This window comes from Equus quagga, chromosome 7 (assembly GCF_021613505.1).
Source record: "Equus quagga isolate Etosha38 chromosome 7, UCLA_HA_Equagga_1.0, whole genome shotgun sequence".
NCBI classification, from domain to species: domain Eukaryota; kingdom Metazoa; phylum Chordata; class Mammalia; order Perissodactyla; family Equidae; genus Equus; species Equus quagga.
The window spans coordinates 10,800,237-10,825,420 of record NC_060273.1 but is presented as its reverse complement, the minus strand read 5'-3'; the positions used below and the strand labels follow the sequence as shown (position 1 = coordinate 10,825,420).

Genomic DNA, 25,184 nt, shown 5'->3' with positions numbered 1-25,184 from the left:
TGCCCCAACCTAAGCTTTCGCCATTCCTCATTTGTCCCTGTCTTCGCTCCAAGAATATGTTGAAATGGAGTGATTAATCTTCTCATCGCATTTAAGAATAAAATCCAAATTATTTGCAGTGGCCCTTGAGGTCTGCACGACCCAGCCTCTGCCTATTTGTCCACACTCATCTCTTCCGCACTTATTATGAACCCAACACAGAGTGTCTTAGTTTCCTAGGGCGGCCATAACAAATTACCACAAACTGGGTGGCATGAAACAACAGAAATTTATGCTATCACAGTTCTGCAGGCCAGAAGTCTGAAAGCAAAGTGTCGGCAGGGCCGTGCTCCATCTGCAGGCTCTAGTGGATGTTCCTTCCGTGCTTCCCCCCAGCTTCTGGTGATCGTAGCAATCCATGGCGTTCTGTGACTTGTAGCTGCATCACTCCAGTCTCTGCCTCTGGCTTCACATGGCTGTCTTCTCTGTGTGTGTTTATGTGTCCAAATTTCCCTCTTATTAGGACACTAGTCATTGGATAAGGACCCACACTGATCCAGTATGACCTCATTTTAACTTGATTAAATCTGCAAAGACCTTAGGTCCAAATGTGGTCACATTCTGAGATTTGGAGTGGGCATAGATTTTGGGGGGGACACTATTCACCCCAGTACACACAGGATTCCTTTCTGTTCCTGAAAACATCAAACTTCTTGCCATCTTAGAGCCATTGGACCTTGTCCCTGCTGTTGTCTCTCTCTGCCAAAATGCTCCTCGCTGTGGTTGCATATCTGGATCCTTCTTGTCATTTGGTTGTCTGATCAAAGGCCCCTTCCTCAGAAAATCCCTCCTGATGACTCAATCAAAAAAGAGTACCCCCACCCCCAATGGCGTCATCACCTCCCCCAATTTTAATATGTTCTTAGGCTGCATCATTATATGAAATTCTCTTTCTTAGTTACTTGTGTATTGTCTGTCTCCCCTGACTGGAATACAAGCTCCAATTTGGGCAGAGATCCTGTCTGTTCTGCTCACTACTGTATCCTCAACATCTAGCCTAATGTCTGGCACATAGTAGGGCTACAATAATATGCATTTGATGGAGGAAGGAAAGCACCAGAGATATTTCAATTCTGATGAGATTGTCTAAATTATTGGAAACGGGGCAGGATGTTTCATCTTCTCGTCATCTAGTCTGTGATGGTTAATTTTATGTGTTAGCTTGATTGGTCCACAGGGTGTCCAGATGAAACATTATTTCTGGGTGTGCCTGTGAAGGTATTTCTGGATGTGATCAGCATTTGAATTGATGGACTCAGTAAAGTAGATTGCTCTCCCTAATGTAGGTGGGCATCATCTAATTTGTTGAAGGACTGGATACAACAAAAAGCAGAGGAAGGGAGGATCCATGCCCTCCTACCTGCCTGCTTGAGCTGGGACATCAGTCTTCTCCTGCCCTTGGACTGGGATTCACAACATCGGCTCCACTGATCCTCAGGCCTTGAAACAGGGCTGGAATTACACCACTGGCTTTCCTGGGTTTCTACCTTGCAGACAGTAGATCACGGGACTTCTCAGCATCCATAATCACATGAACCAATTCCTCATAATAAATCTCTCTCTCTATATATATTGTAAAATATATATATATGTCCTGCTATTCATATACATATAATAGGAGATATCTGTATCTATATCTATATCTATATATTATCTCTGGAGAACCCTAATACATAGTCCATATCACAGAAGACTGAGTGACCTGTGCTTTACAAGGGTGAAAGGACTGAAGCATGGGTTAAGTTCCTTTATTTCTGGGGCAGGAGAACCAGGCTGCTACCCAGCTCCATATCCCTAGCTGAAAACTTGCAAGGGCATGAATATTCCTTAGCAGTCCTAGCTCAGGGGAGGTAGAATGGAGTTGGGGGAAGGAGGCAGAGATTGGTGAAAGCGATTGCTCGATTAAAGCAGAAGGCTGAGTATTGACATGGTCTCCCTCCCCAGCGCCCCCAGTGGCAAACTGAGAAAAGCTCACCTTTATTAAGGAAGTGCTCTGTTCTACATACTCAGCTGGGGAATTTACATTTGTCACCCCCTTTAAGACTCTCAATTTCCAAACGAGTTAGGTGCTATTAGCAGTCTCATTTTATAAATGGAGAAACTGAGGCTAGAGAGCTTCGGCAACTTGTCCAAGTGATGGGGCTGGGAGACCTGGCTGAATTCCAGGTAATCTGGAATTTATGAATTTGTGGCTACAACAGTCACCCTTTATGTAACCACTCGTTTGCCGTGTAGAAGATAGTCTTGTTTCCTTAGCAAGGTTCTATATGCAGGAAAATATTCCTCCAAAACTAAAGAAAACGGAGGACAGAGTGAGAATTATGTAGAGAAAACACTTTTATGGATTCCTCCTCTCAAGACATCAGGGTTTGGGGTACACAATGTAAATATCATATTCTCAAGAGGAAACATCAAAATATCACAACTGGAAGCAGAATGAAGCCCCATATTCCCCCTGAGGCAAAACACGTTTATCTTTTTCTTGCTTAAAGTGGGGCAGGAGAAAGGAGCTGGGGGTGATGTGGGACTCTCCCTGCCAGGTTCTGATTCTTCTGGAATTCAGGGTGGCTACTGCATTACAAGAGGTGTGGGCCTAACGTCCTCTGAGGGGCGCTGGCATTGGCTGGCATGCTGGCCAGTTACCAGCCAAACGAGGGCCTCCAGTCACAGCATTGGGTTGGATAAAGAGCTATATGCTTCTCATAGAACGAAGAGAAGACTGAGGTTTCTTCATCATTGCTCCAAGGCAGGCACTCTCCCTATGCTTTATACATGTTATCTCATTTACTTGGTTCCCCACTCCAACCCAAGCCAATGAGGTAAAAGTGGTTGCCTGGGCTCTTCATGCTACATCACACTGATTCTCTCGCTGACAATGCAGTGGACCGTATTTTGAGATATTAACCAATATTTTTTTCCTTATGCTTCCACTATCCCCTCCCCACCACTTGGAGAGCAGCAATCACTTTCAATGATGACAAAGAGCCAAAGTGTTGGTTTTGAATCCTATGCTGGGCTCCTGAGTCTTGACAGGCAAGACTTCAGCAGTAAGATCTGGGAATGTTGAGAGAGAAAGAAGAATTAATAAGGTTGAGAGCTAATTGTATCAAAAAGAATAAAACACCTGGGAATAAATTTAATGAAGGAGGTGAAAGACCTGTACTCTGAAAACTATAATACACCGATGAAAGAAACTGAAGATGACACAAACAAACGGAAAGATATACCATGCTCATGGACTGGAAGAATTAATATTGTTAAAATGTCCATGTTACCCAACATAATCTACAGATTCAATGCAATCTCTATCAAAATACCAATGGCATTTTCACAGAACTAGAACAAATAATCCTAAAATTTGTGTGGAACAACAAAAGACTCCGAATAGCCAAAGTAATCTTGAGAAAGAACAAAGCTGGAGGTATCATGCTCCCTGATTTCAAACTATACTACAAAGTAATCAAAACTATATGGTACTGGCACAAAAAAGGACACATAGGTCAATGGAACAGAATAGAGATCCCACAAATAAACCCACACTTAATTATTAACTAGTTAATCTATGACAAAGAAGGCAAGAATATACAATGGGAAAAACATAGTCTCTTCAATAAGTGGTGTTGGGAAAACTAGACAGCTACATGCAAAAGAAGGAAAGTAGATCACTGCCTTCACCATATACAAAAATAAACTTAAAATGGATTAAAGACTTATATGTTTCTAAATCTGAAAACTTGAGACCACAAAACTCCTAGAAAATTCCTAGAAGAAAATATAGGCAGTCAGCTCTTCAACACTGGTCTTAGCAATATTTTTATGGATCTGTCTCCTTAGGCAAAGGCAATAAAAGCAAAAATAAACAAATGGGATTACATCAAACTAAAAAGTTTTTGCACAGTGAAGGAAACCACCAACAAAATGAAAGGCAACCTACTGAATGGGAGAAGATATTTGTAAATGATATATCTGATAAGGAGTTAAAACCCAAAATACATAAAGAACTCATACAACTCAATATCAAAAAAAAAAATCCGATTAAAAAATGGGCAGAAGACCTGAATAGACATTTTTCCAAAGAAGACATACACATGGTCAACAAACACAGGAAAAGATGCTCAACATCACTAAATCATCAGGGAAATGCAAATCAAAACCACAATGAGATGTCACCTCACACCTGTCACAATGACTATTATCAGAAAGACAACAAATAACAAGTGTTGGAGAGGATGTGAGGAAAAGGGATATTTGTACACTGTTGCTGGGAATGTAAATTGGTGCAGCCATTATGAAAAGCAGTATGGAGGTTCCATCAAAGAATTAAAAATAGAACTACCATATAGTCCAGCAATCCCACTTCTGAGTATTTATCCAAAAAAACAAAAACACTAATTCAAAAAGATATCTGTACCCTCATGTTCACTGCAGCATTATTTACAACAGCCAAGATATGGAAGCAACCTAAGTTTTCATCAACAGATGAATGGATAAAGAAGATATGGTGTATACATGCAATAGAATATTACTCAGCCATGAAAAAGAATGAAATCTTACCATTTGTGACAACATGGATGGACCCAGAGGGTATTATGCTAGGTGAAATAAGTCAGACAGAGAAAGACAAATACTATATGATTTCACTTATGTGTGGAATCTGAAAAGAAAACAAACAAAACAAAACAGAAATAAGTTTATAGATACAAAGAACAAACTGATGGTCACCAGAGGGGAGAATGGTGGGGGGATGGGCAAAATAGGTGAAGGGGATTAAGAGGTACAAACTTCCAGTTATAAGTCATAGTGATGTAAGGTACAGCATAGGGAATATAGTTAATAATATCGTGATAACTTTGTATGGTGACATGCGGTTACCAGACTTCCAGAGTGAAAGTTTTGTAACATGCATAAATGTCGAATCACTATGTTGTACACCTGAAACTAATATAATATTGTACATCAGCTATATTTCAATAAAAAGTAATGAGCTTGAGAGCGTGAAGGATTTCGTGCACCGAGTTTATATAGTATATAGCAATGTTCAGAAGAATGCACACCTGATTTTTGTAGCTGTAAAGTCTCCTTTATAAAATGGGAGAAAGAGCACGAACTTTGAGAGCACATGGATCTGAGTTCAAATCACAATTCTTCCACTTTTAAGCTTCAGACCTTGACCAAGTTACCCAAGTTCTCTAAGCTTCACCATAAAATTGAAAATAAAATAACAATGCCTATGTGGGAGGCAGTTGAGGGTATTGAAGATAAACATGCAAAGTACCAATGTCCTTGTCTCATAATAGGTATTCAATAAATGGTAGCTGCTATTGCTGTCATGGTTAATAAATAAAAAGAATATAAAATGAGGATGAATAAGATCTACTTTGCAGAGTACATCAGAGGAGTAAATGAGATAAGAACTGTGAAACCACAAACCATCATGCATGGCACTAGCACTCCTTAAATGCACACCCCATGTGGGAAGATGTTGTAGCAGACTGCTACTTGTCTCCCAGATCTCTTCTACCCTTTTTGCTTGGGCACATAGCCACCCAGCCCTGAACTAGATTTCCCGAGCCTTCTTGGGGGCTAAATTTGGCCGGGTGGCTGATCGCTTATCAATCGAATGTTAGCCAACATGACGCGTCCAATTTGCACTTCACATTATTTGCTTCAAAGAAAATTGCTTTTACTGGGTGTCCTCTCTTCCTCCTGCCCGTAGGCTATGACAGCAAGAAACCATAGCGATGCAGATGAGGACGATATGATAGGCAGTGGTAGAGCAACAGTGTTGGAGGAACCTGGGCCCCTGAGTGACAGCTTGGAGCAGAGCTGCCTCACCAACCTGGACCACACCCCTTGGGACTATTACATGAGAAATAGCTTTCTTTCTCGTAAGTCACTGTATTTGTGAGGTCTTTTGGCTCAGTAGGACAATATTTACTTTTTAGTTATGTAGGAATATTTTCTGGGTCTCTACTTCTTTTCTCCTTCACAAGCTAAGTTAAAAAGTAAAAGGTGGGACAGTTCATGTTGTTAAAAAAAATACCCAGACATTTCTCTCTTCTTTTGAAATACATGCTAGAAAGCTGCACAGGTTCCTGAGGCTGTCTCAGCAGGCAGAAACAAGAAAGGCAGGAAAAAAGCCTGGCTTGTCAGGAAGCAGAGGGCCGGGGAGGAGATGGGAAGATTTGTCTTTATGGCAAATTAGCCCTGTTTCACCTGGTTCTGGGTCTTGCTGCAGAGACCCAAGTACAGAAAATCCCATTTGAACCAGGTCCTAATGAAGCTCAGGGCTCCTGGCTCTTCCTGCAGGCCTCCACATGTTTCCTGAAGAAGAGGAAATTGGAAAGGGGAATCCAGGAGCCTGGTCTCTTTTTTTTTCACCCTGAGGGCTCCCAGCAGGAGGTATGGCTGCCTTTGCTGAAGAGGATTCTGAAACACTGCTGGCTTGGGCTTTGCACCAAAGCTGTCCAGGCTGCACCATGAGCCCCTTTGTCGTGGCTGCAGGGAGCCCTCTGTGAATGTCTTGCTGGCGACAGACCTCTGAAACCTCTGACCCTTTGTCTCTCCCCTTAGGCAGTCCTGCTGCGCAGGCGCCACTTTCTAAAAGGCTGTTGAACAAAGGTGGATGGACTCATGCTCCAGCCATGGCTGACCATACACAGAAGTGTCCCGGATGGAAATTGTGCATTCATTCACTGTCCTTCCCTGTCTCCTGCATTGCTGCTCCATAAATGGAAATATTTCTTTTCAGAAATTCATCTTGTCTTTTCGTCTTCTGATCAACCTCCCAGTGGGTGAAATTTTATACAACTGGTCGTTTTTTTAATGAAGTAAATAAAGGTTAACTATCCTTAATCCTACGTACCTCCTTCCCATTTGCTGCAGAAAAGGACCATCTCAAAGTAGATAATTCTAAGATTTGGGACCCTATGTTAGATTAATACATGAATGACCTTAATTCTTCACCCTTCTCTATATCCACACTCTTTTTATGTGACTTTGGAACTCACCCCAATAAAGCAGGATCTTGTATCCCCACCACTGGATTCTGAGATCATCCACGTGACCAATGAATGTTAGGAGACATGACACAAACAGAAGTTTGAAAAGGTGCTTGCTGGATTTTAGTTGCTCTCCTGTACTTCTGCCATCACGAGCACATGTCTGGGCTACCCTCTCTGAGGATGAGAGACATCTGGACCAGAGCCAGGTCACCCCAATCATTCCAGCTAACATCAGCCAACATCTAGCCAACTCCCAGATATAAGGATGAACTCAGCTGAGACTAGAAGAACCTCCCATGTGAGCACAAATCGGTGGCACACAGACTCCTAATCTAAATAAATGCCATGATTTGAGATCTTTTGTTATACAGCATTATTGTGGCAATAGATAACTGATACAAATACCAATCATTCACTCGCCTTACTTCTAGAAAGAACCTCAAATTTTCAGGTGAGGGTCCACCTCTCCCCTACCCTTAATCCATGTGGTTTGCATGACCTACCGCTCCACTCCCCCACCCCCCACTCATTCCCTAGTGACTACAAATAACATATTTCATTATCCTCACCATAGCAGTTTGTTCAGAGGTGGGCATATGTCAAGGCAGGCCGATCAGAGCAAAGCCTAGGATCTTTACTTACAGAGATAGAGGGGGCTAAAGAGATCAATGGTCCAAGCCTTCCATTGTATAGGAGAGGCAACTGAAGCTGTGGGCTCAAGGACCCCCCAACTGAATAGAAGCTGCATTGGATCTAGAATACAGGCCTCCTGGCTCCCATTTGGTTGATTTCTCTATTTCCCAGTGCCTCTTCAGAAAAGAAAACGGGATGCTCGGTTTCATTTAACAAGTTATTAATAAAGTGTGTGTTGAGTGTCTACTACGTGCTGTGGGCACTATGCAAGGTGCTGGGGAAGTTTGAAATGAATGGATTCTACCTGGCTTAGCCTCAGAGGGACACACTTTCAAACTCATAAAATGTTTATTGCAATCTTGCGGCGATGGCATTTTCTGTAAAGCAGAGACCCCCTTTTCCAGCTCACTTCGTGCCCCACGGGTTCCTAAGGAAGCTCGTCAAACTCCAGCGCATGCTGTGTGCTTTTCAAAAGAGGCCAAACTCAGGAGCTGGTGGGATTTGATTTTTATTAAAAAAAAAAAATTCACCTCCCTATCCTCCACCTGCTCTGTACTGCTCACCGGCAAGCCAATAACCGAAATCGGAAAACTGCAAAAGGCTGAACTTCATGAAGCAATGTTTTAAGGTTGCTTTTGGGTGGGTATTTCCACAGGGTGTGTGCACTCCAACAGAACTATAACTCAAACTGCACATTTTTTATTGCCTTGTGGCTTCTGTAGCATCTCTTGGATGAACGTTTATCACTGAGCTCTATCAATTTTCTTAGAAAAAAGAAAGAACCAGAATGTATCGAGTACCTACCATGTACCAGATATTGTTTTAGCCATCCCCCCTACATTTGGTCATTTAAACCCTCTTAAAGATAGGTGATAAAGTAATATTAGTTTTTGCCATGTGACAGATGAGACCTAAGACCCAAAGATATTGAGCAATTTGGCTGTCACATTGCTCTGCCACAGCTCATAGGTAGCAGAGTAGGAAACCAAACCCAAGACTGACCTCCTCCAACTGTCCAGCTGTAGCCCCAGCTCAAACCCCAATTAAGAAAACAGTTTTATTTCAGCAAACAGCAAAAATATTCATATTTGGAGAATGCTGGCATGTGCAAATTGGTGTTCTCGGGCAAATCGTGTTTGCATCCAGGATTGGATCTTAGGAAAAGGTGGGTCCAAACTTTAGGGTGTACATAGAATTACCCAGAGGGTGCATTTAAAAAATGAATGAAAAATGAAAAACTGTTGAGGCCCCACATCCAGCGGTTCAAGTTCCTTGGGAGTGGGTGGGCTCAGTATTTACATTTGTTAACAAGCATCTCCAGTAATGCTGGGTCACATCTTGAAGCCATTCTTTGAAGCCTGGGTGTGATGACATTTTCCTGTGTGACTTTGGGCAACCTCGTTTATCTCAGGGGAACTCGGTTCCCTCACCTGTCAAAGCAGAAAGGCTGAACACAGTATATTGACTTCACTGCCTTCTTTGAAAAGTATGCCTTGCATGGTCTCAAAAAATTACTCCCCCCAAACCCAATGGAGTGTGGGTACTGCCATTGCCTCTATTTTGGCAATGGTAGAAATGGACGTCCAGAGCATGCGAGCGGCTTGCACAAGAGCACATGGTCTGATTCAAATCACAGTCACTGTGCTGGCAGTTTCCCCCAAGTTCAGTGCCCAGTGTAGCACTGGGCTAAGGGACAGGTCAGGTTCAAAGATTCATTTTGTAAAATAAACAGATTTTGAAAGACATGGCTTCATATCGATTAGGAGAGTCCACTGGGCTTGAGGTGGTGGTGTCTTCCAAGGCAGGAGTTCCCAGAGCTGGGCACGGGTGGGTCAACAGCAGTGACCACTAGCGGTGACTTGCATAGGAAACCTCCCGCAGCAAAAAAATGAACAGTGCCAACTGGTGTGACCTGTTTGCCATTTCCCTGTCCTGGCAGACATGGTTTCCCTCCAAAGAGTTACAATCAATGCTGTGGAAGCAGGAAACACGTATCTTCAGAGACCTTGTCTTTTCTCCTTCGCAGCTACCAACCTCCTCAGGGGACACCTGCCCCTGTGTCTACTTCTCTGCTCATGCCCTCTGTTCCCAAAGTGGGTTCCTTGCAACATTCGTGCCAATGGATGTTCAGATAACTTGTGTTCTTGAAGAGAAAAGAGATCAGATGTCAAAAGTGTTCGGGAAATGATGGGTTATACGGAGTTTGACAGTTTTTGTAACCACGAGATTTTTCAGAGCCTTTCATTTGCTCACCTGGTAATAATAGTAATAATAATACCAGTAACAGCCTTCCTGTGTTTATTACTTTCCATATGCCAGGCACTGTGACATGTGCTGTACACATTATCCCATTTATCCTCACTACAACCTCGGAGGTAGGTGACAGTATCATCTCCATTTTGTGAATCAGAAAGCAGGAGCTCAGAGAGGTTGAATGACTTGCTGAAGGAACAGGAGTCCAAAATGATGGGGCCATGATCGGAACCCAGGTGTGTCTGAGGCCCACCACGCCCTGCTTGGGTCTCGCTTTCAAGAAGGTGGCAGGGTGTGGGAGGAGGGGCGGCCATAAAAACACCCCAACTTGTTATCATGCCTCTTGTAGACTCAGGACTGGAGGTTGAACAGAGAAACTAGAGGAAGATCAGTGGGCCCAGCCCTCTCTGCGACCCCTCTTCCCCCGCCCCAGACAAGGCAGGAATCGTAAAGGTGCTAAGTTTAGCAGGATGGGTGCGATTAGCCTCGTTGGGTAGAAAAACAGCTTCCACGCCCTTGTTTTTGACCCGTCCTGAAATATTTTCTAAATGCATCAGACAACAACAGGCTGATACAAGGACAGGGATGCTGACTTGCCTCCAAATGTTGTCACGGGAATCAAAATGGCTTTGTTTTTCACAGGGGAGGAAAAAAAAAGTTTATGCCTCAAATTAGTAGGTCTGTCATGTTCCAAATTGTTTGCATTTCTAAAAATGGACGTTGACATGTGAACAGTTATTATCTAATGCAAGACCCAGAAATCTGCCTCTCTCAAGGCGACAACTGGGCAGTCAAGGGATTCTCATTAGACACGTACGTGGGTCTCAAGTGCCCTCTCCCAGTACTGGAATACAGTGTGGCCCCCTTCTCTCCTTCTCGTCCCCACAGCACTCAGGTCATTTCTGAGCCTCTGGGACCTTGATGACACTCCTCTCTGCAGAGCCCTCAGCTCACAGAGAGATACCTGGAGACCCAAGCAAAGGGTCTTAGTTTCCCAGCAAGATTTCCCTACTGCAGTGGTTTTCAAAGTGTGGTCCCCAGACCAGCAGCATCAGCATCAGCATCACCTTGGAACCTGTCAGAAATTCAACCCCTCAGGCCCCACCCAAAGCCTAGTGAATCAGACGCTCTGGGATGGGGCCCAGGAATCTGGGTTCTAATAACCCTTCAGGGGACGCCGATGCATGCTCAAGTGGCTCCAATGTGAAAACTACTGGTCAGCCCGCTGTTCCCTCCTCCCCACTCACATGCACACATTCACTGCATTCTGCAGTCTCTCAATTATCCCTCCAGTCCATTTTATTCTCTCCACCCTCTGCCTACCCCAGTTCAGGTCACTGCCAACCTGGACAATTGTCTCCCAGTGGGTCTCCCCAATTCCAGTCTACCTCCCCTCATCCTGTCTCCACTTGGAAACCAGAACTATCTTTTGAGAATGCAAAAATGGTCATGCTAGTATCCCACCTAGAGCTTTGCAATGTCCTCTCATTTCCCTCTGTTCAAGGTCACTAGAGAGTTCTATCTTCACCTCCTTGGGTCAGCTACATTCTCTCCACCACCAAATCAACAAAGCATAAGGCGTGAAGAAAGAAGAGAACCAAGTCACCGATCTGTTCTGGAAAGAACTGCTCCCCTCGCAACCCAGTGGGAAATAATTTAGGTATTACAGTCAAACAGACTAGGGTTCAAATTGCAGCTCCACCACTTAACAGGCTATGTGGCTTTAGACAAGCAAGACATCCTCGCTCAGACACCCATGTCCTCATCTCTAAATGGGAATAGCAATGCTTTCACAGCTGGGTCACTGGGGAATTAAATGATAACATGATGTAAAGGGCCCAGCACTCTGCCTGACACATAGTAGGGAGTTAATAAATTGCAGCTACCTCCTGGTCCAGTCACCCAGCTCATTAACTCACAGACTCAAGGTGACCAGCTCACCATGCTACCTCAGGAAAGTTGAAAACAGCATTCTATTCCCTAAACGGCTGATCATTCCCCAAAGGCTGGGCCAATAATCTGACTCTGCTGATCTCCCTCAGAAGTTGTGTTTTTCCCCCTGCTTTAATTTACCTTGTGTTTTGCTATTTGCCTGTGCAGTTTTCTGAGAAAAACTAACATGTCTTGGCTGTCTTACCTGGGATGGTTTCTGATAGCAATATTTCCTTTCAGGCAACAAATATTGAGAAGTAGAAATTCTTCAACAACAGTCCCAGGCACAGACACACCACACCAGGCCCACACACACACACACACACACACACACACACACAAAACACCTACACGCTGGAACTTAGACAGACTTGCAGGTCCATCCAACACGGACACATGTGTGCAATGGGTCACACACAGACATCAGGACTCTCTGTGCCTTCACTGATTAATGTCAAATCCAACAACACCTGGACAAAAGGGCTAGAAAAGGCCGTACGGTACCTTTTGGTGACTTCAGTGTCGACACTGCCCAGTCACCATCAGAACTTCCTAAAAAAATAACAATCGAGAGATGCTGACCTGTTTGCTGGCTCCCCGTGTTCACTGTGCCCTCACACCCAGCTGCAGCTGCTGCTGGCAACCCCAGCTGCAGCCTCCAAGGGGGGCAGGCCCCAGGGGACCCCAGGAAGAGAGCGAGGGACCAAATTTGCAAGTGCAATTATGTGCACACCTCTTTCTGCATGGCCTTGAAGCAGATCAAGATAACGCCCAACAGGGGATCAAAAGAAGTCTCCTGAAAAAGGCCTAGATGTTTTACATAAGGGAGAGAGAGAAATCTTCAGTGGTGAACCTGGCTCTAAATTTCAACCATCTAAGAAAGAAAGGGAAATTTGAGTTACATGAGGTCGCTTTAGCTAATGACAACACTGTTGAGAAGAGATCAGTTTTGGTCCTGTTTTGCTGCAATTGCCCTCCTGAAAATGGGAGTGCATTGTTAGCTCCAATTTAAGGTTGGGGCAGGCTCTACAGACTGCAATTTTAAACGTTCGGTGGCAGGCCCAGGCTGGGTAGGGACTACCCTAGCACATAGTCTGTGTTTGAAAATTATTGTTGAATGAAGGAATACATTCAAGTTTCTCCATGGAGTCACTTTTCCTAAGGTACAGAAATTCCCCTAAAGGCTAAAGGGATCAAGCTTGTTATTTGAAAATCCCATAATGCCTAGAATTTTGGTCATAGATCAGTTTCTCCAAATTGAGTCTCATTTCAGATGAGCCAAATGAGCCCTGGGGGAATCTCACAGGAGTAGCAGAACCCCATGGTGACCCCTTTCATAAAGTAAAGGATGGTGAGAATGACCTTGGCTATGTCCTACCCCAGTGTCCTTGATAAGACTTCTCCGTAAGACTGGGTTTTACTCAAAGCTGGGCAAACCTACCCACGTGTTTGTGCAGCAGCCACTGCCCATTGGCTGGAGGCCTGACCAATAGGCCTGTGCTACTGGCTCCCCTTTCCTTTTTTAGGAATCTACCTGGAAAGACCAAGTCCTCAACACTTCTGTACAATTTCCAGAGACATGTCAGGCTGCCAGCTGGGAGGAGACGCAGCGAACAGTCTGTGATCAGAATGATTACAGAGCACAGATCCGGCCCCATTTAAACATTTCCGGTTGGCCTCCCAGGCAGGCCAAAGGATGCTCAAATTGCCACATTCCCCCTGTGGATATGAACTCTGCTCCCTCATCACTCACAACAGAGGGGAAATTGGAGTGACAGGGGAAGAGTTACGGAGTTAAAATTCAGGAGGACCCGCCCGGGATGACAACATTTCTTCTCCCTCTGAGCTGGGGTCATTGCCATCTGGAAAGAGTGATACAGCCCAGATCTTCCTGTGTGGGTGGACACAAGCCCAACCCAGTCACTGAGTCACAGATTCCAAGGAAGCCTTCTTACCCCCAATCAAATCCATCACTGTTTTCATTGATGGCAGGAACCGTGCCAGGGTCACCTCTGTCCCCTCTACCTAAGACAGGGCTTAGCTCTGGTAAGGCAGTAACAAATTTTGTTTTATAAATCTATTGCTAATAAGGGCACTTAATCAGATGCACACATGCTATCAAATATATAGTTAAGGTCCTGCTTTGCGCTTGGTGGCACTACCGGACGTTAGGTAAATATTTGTTGGGTGAAAAATTAAATGCTTATTAAAAGGAGATGGGGATGAAGCCAAAAAAAACCCAAAAATTGAACTCATGAATACAGAGAACACAACAGATTGGGTTGGTGGTTGGGAGAGCACGTAGTGGGAAGGGCAAATTGGGTGAAGGTGGGAAAAAGGTACAAACTTGCAGTTATAAAATAAATAAGTCATGGGCATGTAATGGTGACTATAGTTAATAATATTGTATTGCATTTTTGAAAGTTGCTAAGGCAGGAAATCTTAAAAGTTCTTATCACAAGAAAAAAATGTGTTAAGTACGTGTGGCGACGGAGTTAACTAGACTTACCGTGGTTATCATTTTGCAGTATATACATATAGCAAATCATTATGTCATACACCTGAAACTAATATAATGTTAAATATCAATTATATCTCAATTAAAAAGAATTTTAAAGGGGGATGGGCCTACCGCATTGAGAGGATGGAGACATGAGGGAACTTACTGGATGATGAAAATATTTCTTATCCTTACCGGGATGTTGGTTACCCGAGTGTATGTATATTTCAACAACTGCACTATTGTAAACTCATCTGTGTATTTCACTGTATGTAAGTTATACCTCAACTATAGAATACCTTAAATATGTTAGACCTCAATTATGCTCAGCATCGTGGGAAAACTTTTACCTTCAAACAAAGAAAAACAACTCCTACCTTAGTAAGCACCCCCTCAAAAAAGGGGGGAAATGGGCCTCCCTAATCTTTTTTTTTTTTTTGCCTGGTTATATCGTTCTGATACCAGAAATTGCTTTGTGGAAGACAGAATCATTTCGTGGAAAGAACACAGATTCTGAACCAGGCAATCCTGAAGAGGACTCTTGGCTCTGCCATTTCCTAAAAGTGTGACGTTGGGAAAATTACTTAACTACACTGTGCCTCAGTTTTCCTATCTGCAAAACTGTGGGACCAGTCCCTCCCTCATAGGTGTAGTGCTTGGGAGTTCAATGATATTAGCTCCCTTTCTGCCGTAACTTAAAAAAAAATTAAACTAGTAGAAGTCAATCCATGGCTGAGACTGAGCCATCACTTAGGGTTTTTACGCATGGTTCGCACAGCAAGAGTAAAGAGGGAATGCCTGCCGTGTTGAAGTGTACTGTTGCTGTGGTTTTACAAAGTGCTATTGGAAAATGTAACATGGTTCTGGCAAAATAGTCTATCGTCTGTCAAATAGCCATGGAGAAAATATTTTCTTATTAAAATTTAGAATTGAATACAAAGGCACCACAGCATTTTATCAATGATGCTGGTACAGCCTGTCTCTTCCTCTCGCTGAGTAGCCAAAGTTGCACTGAAGCATCTCAAGGGCACATGGTCAGGAACCTTTGGCAGCCAAGGAGTCCAACTCTTAGATGCCCAGAGGAAATGCCAGACACGGGGCCAATAGGAGACAAATGCCAACATATGGGCAATTTTCTGTTTGCAAAGCCCACCAGGAATTATATAAAAGGGTGGTCTTTTTCCAATTCTGGAGGCAGAACCTCTCTGAACCATCAGGTGACCCTGAGGGATATTTCCACAAACACCTCTGCCTTACAAACATTGACCTATGAGGACCCATACAGTGGGTTCTTACATTGTAACCACCCATCAGGTGAGTGGCTCAGGCCACAGCACTTGTGTGCTTAAATGAATTGCTTAACTGAATTTTCAAGGTACATTTTGGCTCATTCTATTACAAGACACACTTCTCCACTTCAATCTTGGTGGAAAATATTTCTAAAATGTTTAAACCCACAGTTCTGACTTAGTAACGAGAGAGGCAATTGAGTGAAACTGAATCTTTCTTTGACGGATTGTAGTAGCCGTATATCTGGGCGTGGGTGTTCATTGTCCATGGATGTTCATTGTCTTGCTATCAGTGGGGAGAGTGAAGAGGTTTGAACCGACTCTGCTGGGTCTCAGGAAAGCCATTTGCTGTTTGCTTGCTTGTTTATATTAACAGATTCCTAAAGCGAGTTAGATTTCATGTATGTCTTTCCTGTCAAAATGGAGTGAAGGATATGGATCCACCTCTCTATTTCCTTTGAAATGAAATCTGGACAATTGCATGTTAATCAAGGTATGAGTGTATCTTGGAGAGTCAAGGAAAAATCAGATCAACAGACGGCTTTAGTCTGGAGACTTTAATATGCTGCAGTATTTACTGAGGGCTGACTATGTGCAGGCTAAGCACTTTCTGTGCATTATATCATTGAATCTTCCCTACAAACCATTAGCTGTGTATTATTATTATCTCCATTTTCCAGATGGGGAAACTGAGACCCGAAGAGGTTACATAATTTCTGAAATTACTTGCTAAATGTCTGAACTAGGTCTTAAACTCAACCCTGACCAATTGCAGAGGCTATGCTACATTCTGCCATCTTGCTGATCATCTCATGTTCCCGGCTTGATATGGTGCCTATCACATGGTATATTCACTGGTTTTACAAATATGCATTGGGAGTGCTTACTGAGTTCCTTACAGATGGTGCTAGATGCTGGGGATACATTGATGAATGGGACAGACTTGGTTCCTGCCTCAGTGGACCTACAATCAAGGGACAACAGGTTAAATGTTTGGAGAATGAATGAATGAGTGAATGAAAGAATGAATTGAATCGATGATAATTCAACTCCATCACTGCTTCTTGTACAGAATCCAACAAGGTTTATCCTCTGACATTTCCCTAGCATATGCTGATCTTTTACCCATAACTGAGCAGTGAACTTTTGAGGACAGAGACCATTCTGTAGTCACATGCTTCATATGACCACACGTTACGTGCCCAAATCCATGAATTGTGGATAGAAAAGAGCTCTCTTTAAACACAAATGAGTTTGATTACAACAAGCAAACTAAAATAAAATAAAATAAGAAGGCAGGTTTGGGAGGAATTTGTCTCAGGAGCAACCAACAGTTCCCACCCTTTTCTCCCCAGAGTTGGTGGTGAATGAATGGAACATAGGTAATGGCCCACAGGTATTCTAATAACTGGAATGAGTGGAATTGTTTAATCTCCTAATTTTAAAATTAGATGGTGCTTGGGCACCACAAAGTTTTAGCTTCCTCATTTTTCACAGGAAGAAGCTGGGGTCACAGAGTTTCAAACCCACCCGATGTTCTGGATATTAAAGCCGCCAAGAGAAATTTATTTTCCAGAGGTATTTTTGAACTTGGCAGTTAACCTTAAAGGCTGCCCAAGCCCCCCCCTTATTTACTGGATTGAAATTTTTAGAAAATGAGTCTGGTTATCGGAGGTTGCAGAGCTTTCAACAGCAAACCATTTTTTAAACAACTTCTCTCCTGAGTGGTGATGATTTCGTTAATGAAATGCATTTCATCATTCACACATGGTCACATTATGCCTTAATAAAGAACCCTTGAAAGAACATTTATTATGGAATTTGCATTTCATTTGGGCAGGCAGACGCTGGACTCCTGGATAACCCATTGGGTCAGGTAGTCCCTTGGTCTGCTCCTCAGGGGACCTCCATTCGCTGGAGATTCTCAAGACCTCCATGAGTCAGATAAAGCCCAATGAACTTCCACAATAGTCAGAGAAGAAGGATGGAGAAGAAGAAGCCCTATTTAACCATATTTAGAATTGGGGAGAACTCCCTAAGTGAGATCCTTCAGAGTTTTCTAGAAGATTGGGGGGGGGGGTTGCTCTCTTACAGCTAAGATAGTCTTCAGTTCTTGTCAAAGACAAGCTCATTCGTTCATTCAGCAAACATTTCAGGAGTTCTTCCTTTGTGGAAGAAAGGGTTCCTCAAAGAGCGTCAAGTAAATTGCCATGCTGCACATTTAATTCCAAATGTACTGCAGACATTTACTCTGCACAGGGCCCCTACACAAATCCTGGAGGGAATCAAGAAACTCCGTTGGAATATCCATCCATTATTTATCCAAAGAGGTACTGGGTGTTGAGGGGGAACAAGACTGGGGCTCAGTTGAAGAAATGAGTTCTTTAGGGTAATGTGACCAGTTCAAAAAGAAAAAGACATCTGGGCTGATTTTTTTAATGCCAAAAGAAGGATCAAATGTAACAGCAGACTCTATTTATCACCTAAATGCAAAGCTCGGAAAGGGAGGCAGGCCACCAAATAGTGTGTGAAGGCTTCCGCAGTTACATCGGCACAGATGCCCTGACTCTTTCTCTCCTAGGCAGCAGCTCTCATCCCTTCCCAGTAATGTTTGAGTCTACGTGAACATGCTTAGGATGCATATGCTATGCAAACATGAAGTATGGAATAGAGGGACTCTGTAGTCATGGGGTAGAGTTGGGTGTAGAAATTCAACATGAGGGAGTGGTATGCAAGGTCTTAAGAAGCTTCAGATTTAGAAAAGTCTGTGTCACTCTGCACAACCTGTGTCCTTGGTATTATAAATTTGGCTCAACCCCTCTTTGAATGATTCCATCTGGAAGTCCTAGGAGATCGGGGAACATGAATTCCTAAAGATAGACTTTTGGCTCCAACACTTTCTAAGCTCTGAGTATGTGCCCAGCCCTCTGCTGGGCACCAATATGCTGTTTTGTGAATCTGATGTTTGTAGACCATGGCTACCACAGGCATCAGAGACCTGTGAGAGCGTCTGTGCTTTGGTTTCTGTTGTTAGTTGACAACAGAATTAGGATATTTCATACTGGAATCGATCAGCAAGCATCACCCATCCCATCTCTAGTGAGGAGCTTGGCAGCAGGGGAAGAAAAGAAGATGAGAAGCTGGTAATAAAGGGAAGCATGTGGTCTGTGTGTCTTCTGCCTGCCCAAAGTTTGACTTTGCTGTGGCTGTTGCTTCCACCCTATAGAACCCTTCCATGAATGATTCGTTCAGGAGCCTGGGTGAGCGTCAGGGGCACTGTCACACTCCCTGGGGTATGAGTAGGGGATGGACCAAAGGAGGACCAGGCCTAGGGGAGAGCAGTGGCAGGAGCATAGACCCTGAAGGATAAAAACAGAGGTTCAAGTCTTAATTCTGTCGCCCACAGGCTGCTTGATTTGGGGCAAGTTAAATTAGCCTCTTTGAGTCCCAGTTTCCTAATCTGAAAGTTGGGATCATAATTGTGCTTCCTCTTTGGGTCACTCTGAGAAAACGGGACAGCGTGTATGAAAGGTCCAATGCAATGTCTCATGCTTGATAAGAACTCAGTTAGTGGTAGATCCACGCTGCCCACCCCTGTCAGTATTTACACCATGAAGAGCAGAAGCTGCCTGGGATAGGAACGTGCATGCTCCCCGACTTCTCAGAGATGGGACAACTGTGCGGATGGTGAGTGTTACCCACTAAAGGGCAAGGCATTCAGAGACCAAGTGTCCTGGATTCTATGCCTACGTTCCCTGAGGATTCGCTAGGGCCGATGGTGGACAATGAAGGGGCTGAGGTGTCAGTGGGACCAAATGTGCATCCAGCCCCTACATGTTTCCCTTGTCTACCCACCCTGCCCCACACAGAAAGGTAGGACTTGATCTGGGTCAGAGAGAAAACAGCTAAGGGGTCTGGTCCTTAGTAACCTGTATCCCAAGTAAAGAGACCCAGAATATATATATATGCATATATACCTATGCAGAGAGACAGAGACAGAAAAAGAACTGCGATAAAGAGAGACAGAGAAACAGAGACAGAGAGAAAAAGAGATGGAGAGAGTTGGAGAGACAGAGAGAAAGAGACAGAGGGAGAGAAAAAGACAGAGATTTTAAGAGAGAAAGAGCAAAAAGGGAGAGACAGAAGCGATAGAAAAGGGAGTAGAAAAGAAAGTTGGAGAGAAAGATCTAGAAAGAACAGGTGAGTAGGGGAGAAACAAAACGACACTTACCGACCGCCTTCAAGGAGGCGTACTTGTTGAGCTCTTTGCCTGGTGGCTGTTGTTCATAGGGATTAGAGATCTGGCCCAGGTTGGGGTACGAATGTGGATGGCCCATCTGCTGGAGCAAAGGGGAGGTGGGCACTGCGTTGTTCATCTGGGTAGCATCTAGAAGTGAACAGACAGCGGGAGATGGTCACAGACAAGGCAGAACATTCTACCCATCCCCACCATCACTACATCCCCCAAGACCAAAATGCAGCCCCCCTTGGGGGATGCAAGAGGAAGAACGGTAGAGGATGAGCAGACACATCGAGAAGAACCGACTCCACAGTCATCGTTGTTGAGCAGCTGAGGATGGATGGGGAAGGACAAAGGATGTGCCTAGAACTTCTCCGCCTGCCCCCTAAGTGAACATAAGGTCCTATCATTGTAGGAGCTATTTTTGTTATCAAAACAATCTATGTATAAAAAGATGATCAATTTCAGTAACAGCCAAGGACAGGCAAGTCAGAACAAGAAGAAGCCATTCCTTTGCCAAGAGATTGGCAAAAATGAAAAAGATTGAAGGACACCGGCAAAGATGTTGGAAACTGGGCTGTCTCATGAACTGATGGTGGACACACGATTTGCGATATTCGCAGAAGGGAATCTGGCAATGTGCATTGAAATTTAAAGTGCGTATCTATGTTGACCAAATAATACCACTTCTAGGAATTGAGCCTTGAGAAATGTAAGCATCAGGATGTAAGGAATTTGTTCAGAGATATTCTTTGCACCACTGTTTGTAAAATGGAAAAAAAAAAAAACCACCCACGCAGAAGCAATCTGACCTCCTATCGATATGAGAATTCTTAAGTAAATTATTGTACATCCATATAATGTACATAATATATACATATATATGATGGGATATCATGCAGCTGTTAGGAAAAATGAATTAAAAATCGGTTAACTCTACATGTCAAACAGGATTATTTTTATGGTTTGTATTGTTAAGAGGAAAAAAATGTCAAAGTAATACAAATAACATAGCATTTTTGTTAAAGAAAATCTCTGCATATTTTTGTGTGCTATGGTTTGCAAAGACAGAAAAAAAAAATACGTGAAGACACACAAACTGAATATCGGCTCCTTTGAGAGAATGGGATTTTGTGGGGAGAGAGTTCAAGAAGGTTTCTCTGAGGAAAGTCTTCGAGCTGAGATCTGGAGATTGAGATGTTGGTTAAGTCTGGCAGAAGGTAGAAGGCACGGGGAGGGTGCTCCAGGCAAAGGGAACAGCATGGACAAAAGCCTGGAAGTTGGAAGGAACACTGCATTCCCACAAACTGAAAGAACGCCCCCTGGCCTCTAGCCATGCATGGCTGGAAAACAGAGTGTGAGGAAACTGGGACAAGGCAGGGCTGGAGAGGCTGGCAGGACCCAATGGACCCTGTTACCGGTTTCCGTCTTCACCTTGAGAGCAATGAGATGGACGGAGAGGAGGCAAGAGTGAAATGGAACAGGGAATCCAGGAGAGAGAATTATGGCTCAGTTTCAGGCAGGAAATGTAGTTCTCTTCAGCTTAATGAAGCACATGTGTGGATCCAGATAAACATTGCAGTAGATGCTGGCGGTGACTTGAAAGATCCCCAGCACATGCACCCATTTTCCAGCTGCTGTGTCAGCTGCTAATAGCTCACAGTTGCCCCTAGTACCCTAGTACCCTAGTACCCTACAGAATTGCTCTCTCCACTGATGGGAGCCACCACTCTGGGCTTAATGCACTTAATGCGCCTCACCTTCAACACCTGGGGTGCTTAGCAACCAGTGCCCAGCTCACACTACGGTACGAAGATCAGTCTCTTCCCTCAAGGTGGGGATGACTTTCTGGAGCAGTGGGTGCCCCAGAACTCCCATGGAGTGGGACAAGTTTAGAGCAGGAGTCGGCCACTTTTTCTGTAAAGGATCAGATTGTAAGTAGCTTAGGCTTTGCAGGCCATACGGTCTCTGTTGCAACTACTCAGCTCTGCCCTTGTGGCAAGAAAGCAGCCACAGACATTATGTCAATGAATGGGCATGGCTGTGTGCCAATAAAACCTTATTTACAAAAACAGGTGGTGGTTGGATTTCGTTCCAGGGCCATAGTTTGACAATGCCCCGTCTAGACTTTATCTGAGACTGAGACCCCATCCTTGTGTGGCCCCTTTATCTTTCCTATTTTGTTTCCCTTACAACCGTAGAGATGTGTTTATGTGTATGTGTGTATGTGTGTGTGTGTGTGTGTGTGTGTGTGTGTGTGTGTGTGTTTTACCCGAAGAGCATCGTCTCAGGATCTCATGCACCTGAACCCCTCTCTCAAACCTGGCTTCTAGACAATTCAACCCATGACACATATGGAATATGTTTGGCTTTAGAAACCAATAAACCCAAATGGAAAGAGGCAGAGATACTACAGCTGAGACACAGAGATAAGGAGAGTATTTTTATCCCTGCACATGCACGGGCCATCACACAAGCCCAACTGCCTAATGGCAATGTCACCGAACATAACCAACTAACCCAGCCTCTGGCCAGAATCCGGAGAGTCAAGCATATCCTTCTGCCATGATAGCTTTTCGGCTGACATTCTACTGGGGTGGGAGAGGCCCAAGATTAACAAAGTACCAGTGGAAAAGGGGTTGCATACGGTACCGCTTTCACTGTAGCCTGGACCCCAAGATCCTCTGACATTTCCCTCTCCAGAGCAACCTGCTGGAGAGGTCTGTCTGCGTCCCTTGGGCTCATCAGTCCAGACGTGTTTTGTGCCCAAATGTTGGTCCAGTAGGAAATGGTTTACTGTAAGTTCTCATGTTTTGCTGCTCCATGGTTTTTTTAGTGGACAGCTACTGTTCTTGTGTCTTCAGAACCACCCCTTCCATTGGCACTGCTTCATCTCCATGTCAGTCACATGATGAGCTGCCAATCATGGTAACTGTCTTTGTCTGGGTTTCCCCAGATGTCACTGAGATAAGAACTCAAATGCAAGCATAAGTGGGAGGTGAGCTCAGGAAATACTGGCCGAAAAGGGTCGGGGAGTAAGACAGGGAAGAGAAAGAAGCAGATAAATGTGCAATGCCACGCACAAGGCAACTCTGGAGAACCGGAGTCTGATCTTACTCTGGAATTCTGGTAAATGGTGTTGAATGCCTGTCTCAGAATTCTGTCACCCCCGGGGCAGGGAGTCTCTTGGTATTTATACACCAACTCCCATCAGGCATTGCTTGAGGGCTGCTTCTGGGGGAGAGCAATGCCTCAGCACTTGCAACCCGCCATGTTCATGGGCAGAGCGAGCTCTGGTGGGCAAACTCTTACTCAGAGATATAAAAGCTGGCAGTGGAAATCAGGCCAGGAACTCACTCCTCTGACCACAGAAGTGAGCATGTGACCCAAATCAGACCAATCACAACACCTCCTTCTTCTCACAGTGATTGGGCCAGACGTGAGCATGTGGCCTAGGCTGGGTCAATCAGAGTTCTGCCCTGAATTTTCCTATTTGGAACCTTTGGAGTCAAGGATAGCCAGAGGGCGGTGAATTCAAGTGAGTTCGAACCTACCATGTGGAGAAACTGTTTCCTGATTATGAGGGAGTAAGGACAAAGGAGAGAAGCAGAAAAGACAGGGACGCCCCTTTCTAAATAAGCTAGTATGCTTTGGAATTACTGTCACTCACAACATAGATTTCTGACTAGTGCAATTGTAGTCTGGATTCACCCTGGGAAGCTGGAATTGACCAGAAGGGAGGCTGCAGGTGGGGCTATAAGGCAAGGCCTGAGGACGGCATCAAGATGGAAAAGATGTTGCTTCTGGGTTTTCTACAGAGCTTCAGTAGAGATTTCAAACTGAAAATTCCCTTAATAGCGCATAGAGAAAGTCCAAGGATATTCATAAGCTAATTAGCTAACATCTTAATGGCATGTGGTTTATTTTTTTTCTGGAAATAGATCCCAAACACTAGCCCATCATCCAATGTGAGCCCTTTGTCCCATCTCTTTGCTCCCTCAGTCCCAGATCCCACTCACTGCGCTCAAACTCTGTTTCCAGTCCTGCCTGGGGAAATGCTAAACACTTCATTAAAGAAAAAGTCAGTAGAGATGTTTCTTACCACCTGGGACAGCCTTTTATATTATTAAACAGAATATTTAGTATTCCATTATAAAGTATTTGTTTTGGGATTATTTCTCCCAAGTCCTGAGCTGCCTCAAGGGCAGTGAGTAGTTACTTAATGTAAGTGGGCATGACCGAGGTGGCCCACCAAAATGATGCCCCACAAAAGGAGAGACAAGCCTGCCCCAAAGTCATGCTGCTGTCATAGGAAGTAAATTTCCGGCAGTTTTAGATAGCCGTTTTGTGCTAGCTTCCAGGCATTGAATATTCAGAAATATCGAAATCCAATCTCAGGGCAGCCATCAAGAATTATTAAACAGACATTTGTGACTGGGTTTTTTAAATATTATTTTCATTTCACTGAACGGGAAAATGGACCAGATCTGGCAACCCACTTTCTCTGTGAGTTTTCCGCAAATATATCCAGCTAAGGAGGAGAAACAAAAGCGTAGATCGGAGGTCAGCCCAGGTTGGCATCCAAGAAAATAGAACAGTAGGGTGAGTGAAGAGTGAATAGTGGGTAAAATCTGGGTTGTAATCTGCAAATCGTGCCCTTGCCAATTGAGAGAAGAAATATAAAGATGGACAGATAGATAGATAGAGATTTCAATATATGTAGACATGTAGTATGTGTGTATGCATATGCGTGTATTTATATGTATATATGTACACACACATATATGTATAATTTCTTTTGCACAGTCATGACCATAGAGGGAATCCAGTAGGACCAACAATGTCTTGCCCTCAGCAGGATGGTTTCTCTTCTAGACACACCTTGACCCCAGTGATTACTTACCCACCTCACTTCTGTAGAAAGGTACCACAAGACAATTTTCCCTGCCTCATTATAATTTTGCAACTCCTTCTGACCCTTAGAAATAACTAATGACCTGCTGTCCTGTGATGCCCCATTCTGTCAAGACCCTCGGCCAACAAACAAGAAGTTGATGATGTCCCTGTGCTCTCCTTCCTAAGATGGAAAAGGGACCTCAGATAGTTGACAATCACTTTCAAAGAAACTTAAGATACAGTTACCCAATTGGAAGCAGCTGGCAGACTCGCTCCAAGGTAACCACCGCATAAGTGCCGTTATGATGTGGTGTATCTTAGTCTCTAAACAGAGTCACTGAACAGTCACTAAACACTCAGAATTCATTCACTACATGAAGTGAATGCAATTCAGATAG

At 44.0% G+C, this 25,184-nt stretch overlaps 1 protein-coding gene across 2 annotated transcripts in view; it reads right to left on the bottom strand.

The window, feature by feature from the left end:
- Window positions 1-25,184, bottom strand: part of SHISA9 (shisa family member 9) — a 332,306-nt gene that overhangs the window by 72,197 nt on the left and 234,925 nt on the right. For both annotated transcript variants that reach the window (XM_046667401.1, XM_046667402.1), the window contains exon 3: window positions 19,882-20,037. In XM_046667401.1, coding sequence (XP_046523357.1) covers window positions 19,882-20,037 — 156 coding nt within the window. The remainder of the gene's footprint in view (window positions 1-19,881; window positions 20,038-25,184) is intronic.